This window comes from Pinus tabuliformis, chromosome 2_2 (assembly GCF_031772625.1).
Source record: "Pinus tabuliformis cultivar Carrire ecotype Pingquan chromosome 2_2, CPIR1, whole genome shotgun sequence".
NCBI lineage: Eukaryota > Viridiplantae > Streptophyta > Pinopsida > Pinales > Pinaceae > Pinus > Pinus tabuliformis.
This window is the reverse complement of record NC_142300.1, coordinates 911,425,018-911,429,206: the sequence shown is the minus strand read 5'-3', so window position 1 is coordinate 911,429,206 and position 4,189 is coordinate 911,425,018. Positions and strand designations below refer to the sequence as shown.

The following is a 4,189-nucleotide window of genomic DNA, read 5'->3' as shown; positions in this document are numbered from 1 at the left end:
CAGGGCATTTTTCAATGAAGATAAATGATGCCCTAGGACATAGAGTTACCCATTGCAGGTTATGGATAGCTACCAAAAAGGAACCAGTCTTTGAGCAAAGACGAGAGCAGCTTATCCCATTTTTTACTGCTTCAGTCAACATCCTCTGGGATTTTGAAATTCCCTAATAACCACAGCATTACCGCAAAAAATGGAAACCAAGTTGCCACAGTAAACACTGACTGAAACTCTCAAAACACTCCCATACCCATAAAAATTACAAGTAGAAGTCACCCATATTCTCAGCCTCTTCCTAAAATCCAATGATGGAAAAAATCATCTCACACAGCCCTCATTTCTGGAAGTTTAAATTTGTAATTTTCAGAAATCCAATTACAGTAATGTTGTAGCATAAATTCGAAGAGAAATAACCACCAAATTAAGAAAATCCTCACATAGAATTACAAAAAGACATTTCTTGTAGGTTTCCGAAAATTAGTCAACCCCAGTGCTTCCACCATCCCAACCTCAAACATTGTGAAAACAATCAGATAGTAGCGATTGGATTGGGGACTAAATGTTGAATAAATTCCTATTCAATCACTTTTTTAATCTAAAAAATGAACCCAATAACTAAATAAAAAATATCATGATATGTGAATTGCAAAAGAAATGATGCTATATATCGAAACAGGAAACAGAATAAAAATCCCATAATAAAGTCAACCTTAAACTACAAAGATAACACCCAGAAGGTTCAGAGACAATCCAAACAGCAACAAGCGGTATTTAGAGAAGCAAACTAGCTGTAAGTGCAAGTAAATCTACATATGAAATAAAATAAAACAGATTAATATCCATAATATCAAATAAAATTATTATAATTGCAGAAAAAGGAAAAAAGAGAAAATAAATTGGAAAAATGTCCAGGATGTTTTTCAAAGAAGATAATTGATAACCTAAGACATGGAGTTACCCATTGCAGAGTATGAATAGCTACCAAAAAGGAACCAGTCTTCGAGCAAAGACAAGAGAAGCTTATCCCATTGCTGAAATTCATCTCTACTGCCTCAGTCAACATCCTCTGGGATTTCGAAATTCCTTAATAACCACAGCATCACCGCAAGAAATGGAAACCAAGCTGCCACAGTAAACACTGCCTGAAGCTCTCACAGCACTCCCATACCCATAAAAATCCCATGTAGAAGACACCCAAATTATCAGCCTCTTGCTTGATAACAATGATGGAAAAAATCATCTCACACATACCTCATTTCTGGAAGTTTAAATTTGTAATTTTCAGATATCCAATTACAGTAATGTTGTAGCATAAATTCAAAGAGAAATAACCACCAAGTTTAAGTAAATACTGACATATAATTACAAAAAGACATTTCATGTGGGTTTCCAAAAATTATTCAACCCCGGTGCTTCCACCATCCCAACCTCAAACATTGTGAAAACAATCAGATAGTAGCGACTTGGATTGGGGATTAAATGTTTGAATAAATTCCTATTCAATCACCTTTTCAATCTCAAAGATGAACCCAATAAGTAAATAACAAAATTTCATGATATGTGAATTTCAAAAGAAATGATGCTATACATAACAACAGGAAACAGAATAGAAATACCATGATAAAGTCAACCTTAAACTACAAAGATAATACCCAGAAGGTTCAGAGACAACCCAAACAGCAACAAGTGGTATTTACTATTTAGAGATGCAAACTAGCTGTAAGTGCAAGTAAATCTACATATGAAATAAAATAAAACAGATTAAAATCCATAATATCAATTGAAATTATTATAAATGCAAAAAGGGAAAAAAGAGAAAATATATAACAAAAATGTCCAGGATGTTTTTCAATCAAGATAAATGATGCCCTAAGACACAGAGTTACTCATTGCAGAGTATGAATAGCTACCAAAAAGAAACCAGTCTTCGAGCAAAGATGAGAGAAGCTTATCCCATTGCTGAACTTCATCTTTACTGCCTCAGTCAAAATCCTCTGGGATTTTGAAATTCCCTAATAACCACCGCAAGAAATGGGAACCAAGCTGCCACAGTAAACACTGCCTGCAGCTCTCCCCCTCAAGGGGACTGACTTAGAAAACTCAAACATTGGTGATTACTTGGCCTAACTTAAAATACCTTTCATTTTTTTTTCAAGTTGTTCGTATGCACCTCGCCTGCCTGCTTGTATAGAAGCATTCTTCAACTTTGTCATAGTTTCGACTGGTATTTGCAATCCTCTGTTAAATGCCTCCAGGGAATATTTTAGTGCTTCTGATACTCTTCGTAGGTCACAAAGCCCTTCAATTAACACTACAGCACAGTCTAATTTTGGGAAAATGGACTTCTGTATCATCTGTCTCCACATCATTACAGCCATATCTGGATCATCTGCTTCAAAAAACATTTTCATTGCCATAACATAATTAGCATAGACAGGATAACATTGATTCCTAGTCATTTCTCGGAAAATGCTCGAGGCCGCCTCCACGTCGCGGACAGTGATAAGAGCTTCAAAAATAGCATTGTAAGTATTAGAATCAGGAAAGGCACCATTAAAAACCATCTCATCCAAGAGACGGTACGCAAATTCTACCTGGCTCGGCATTGCACAGCAACACACGCCAACCATTGCATTATAAGTGGGCAAATCAGGGGCCATACCACTTTGCTTCATCATCTCCCACAAGGGAAAAGCATACTTCGTGTCCTTGCGCTGGTAAAGGATTTGAAGCGTATTACAGAAGAAGCTCAGATCGGGAAAACACTTCTTAGTCTTCATTACGTGCAGAAACTTCAATGCCTCTTCGACTTGAGAGCAATTGACGAGATTGGTCAAGAAGGCATTATAAGCCGCTGTGTTGCCCGGCAGCCATCCGACGCGGATGATCATTTCCCCAAAGGTAGTTTTAGCCTTACTCACATTACCTTCATTCTCCAGCAGCAACGCATACGTGTCAGCATCTGGGGTGATTTTATCCTTCATCTTATCGAAGAATTCTACGGCCGACTGCACCTGATTGTACCTGCACAATGCACTCAGAAAACAATTTAGCGCGACGACATCCTTCCGGCATCCATACTGCTCCAGCACATCGAACGTCATCCTCGCCTCCTCAATCTTACCGGCCTGCGCATAATTCCCAAACATAGAGGAAATGGTTTCCATGGACACGATGCCCTCGGTCCTCATTATCTTAACGCAGTCCCACATCGCGTCAAACAATTTTTCTTTGCCCAGCAAATCCACGAGCAAATTCCACGCGAGGGGGCTGTGCTTCCTGCCAAGCTTCAACCCAGCCCAACGGAAAAACTTCAAGGCATCCATGCCGGCCCCGTAGGACATTTTGAGCACATCCTCCACAAACTGGACTGAAACCCCAAACCCCAACTGGTTCAATGCGTTTTCAACGCCCATCAGGGGCGGTTGCTTCAGAATGTTGCTCACAACCATTTCAATCGGCATCGTTGGGGGATACAATAAAGGGTCCAAACCGGGCTTTTTGGGTTCTGGGGGTTTTTCGATTTCCTCTTCGCTTTCTTTGGATTCTCGAAATCTTGCTTTCTTCTTCTTGCCCATGGCGGCTGCTGCCGTTAAGAGATAAACTTCAATGGAAACAGAATATTGGGGTTAGAAGGGTTTTCGCACCTGCTTCAGACGGAATTTCGCATTGTGGTTTTCGAGCCCCAGACGCGCGTGCTCAGGGTTCTCCCTTCATGAGGGTTGGCCGGTGCTTCGACAGTCCATACACACGCCTCGCACTGCACTGCAGATATTTGATGCAAATATGTGTAGGGTTTCAGATACGGTCGATAAGGTCTTAAAGCTTTAAACCACCAGCGAGAGAAAATGAAATTTTGAAGCGTGCCGTCCCGATTAAGAACCCAGGGTTTCAAATGAGCCGATATTAAACTAGATATAGCGAGCCTTGGTAGCGAGTGAACCCTATTTTGGTGTCTGAACGAGGGATCCCACCTTGGTAGCGAGTGAACCCAATTTTGGCGACCTTGGTAGCGAGTGAACCCAATTTTGGCGACCTTGGTACGAGTATGACGTGGCATGGTAGCTGGGACAGAAATTATACCAAAGAGCATACTTCTAGTGTTTTTGTTTGCGGATAAGCGCTTTACCGGGATATTAGAAATGCCAAATGTTTACTTGATTAATAATAAAAAATAAAGTAATATAAATAA

The 4,189-nt window shown here is 40.0% G+C and overlaps 1 protein-coding gene across 1 annotated transcript; it reads right to left on the bottom strand.

Moving 5' to 3' along the window:
* Positions 1-1,758: 1,758 nt before the first annotated feature.
* On the bottom strand, positions 1,759-3,954 carry LOC149195984 (pentatricopeptide repeat-containing protein At3g61360-like). Its single transcript, XM_089405450.1, has one exon. It carries the CDS (start codon positions 3,573-3,575, stop codon positions 2,121-2,123), a length of 1,455 nt encoding a protein of 484 aa, XP_089261576.1. The 5' UTR covers positions 3,576-3,954; the 3' UTR covers positions 1,759-2,120.
* Between the last annotated feature and the right edge of the window lie 235 nt (positions 3,955-4,189).

Bases quoted from the DNA above. Each gene is read 5' to 3' on its own strand.
- LOC149195984 (XM_089405450.1), bottom strand. From the start codon at position 3,575: ATGGGCAAGAAGAAGAAAGCAAGATTTCGAGAATCCAAAGAAAGCGAA.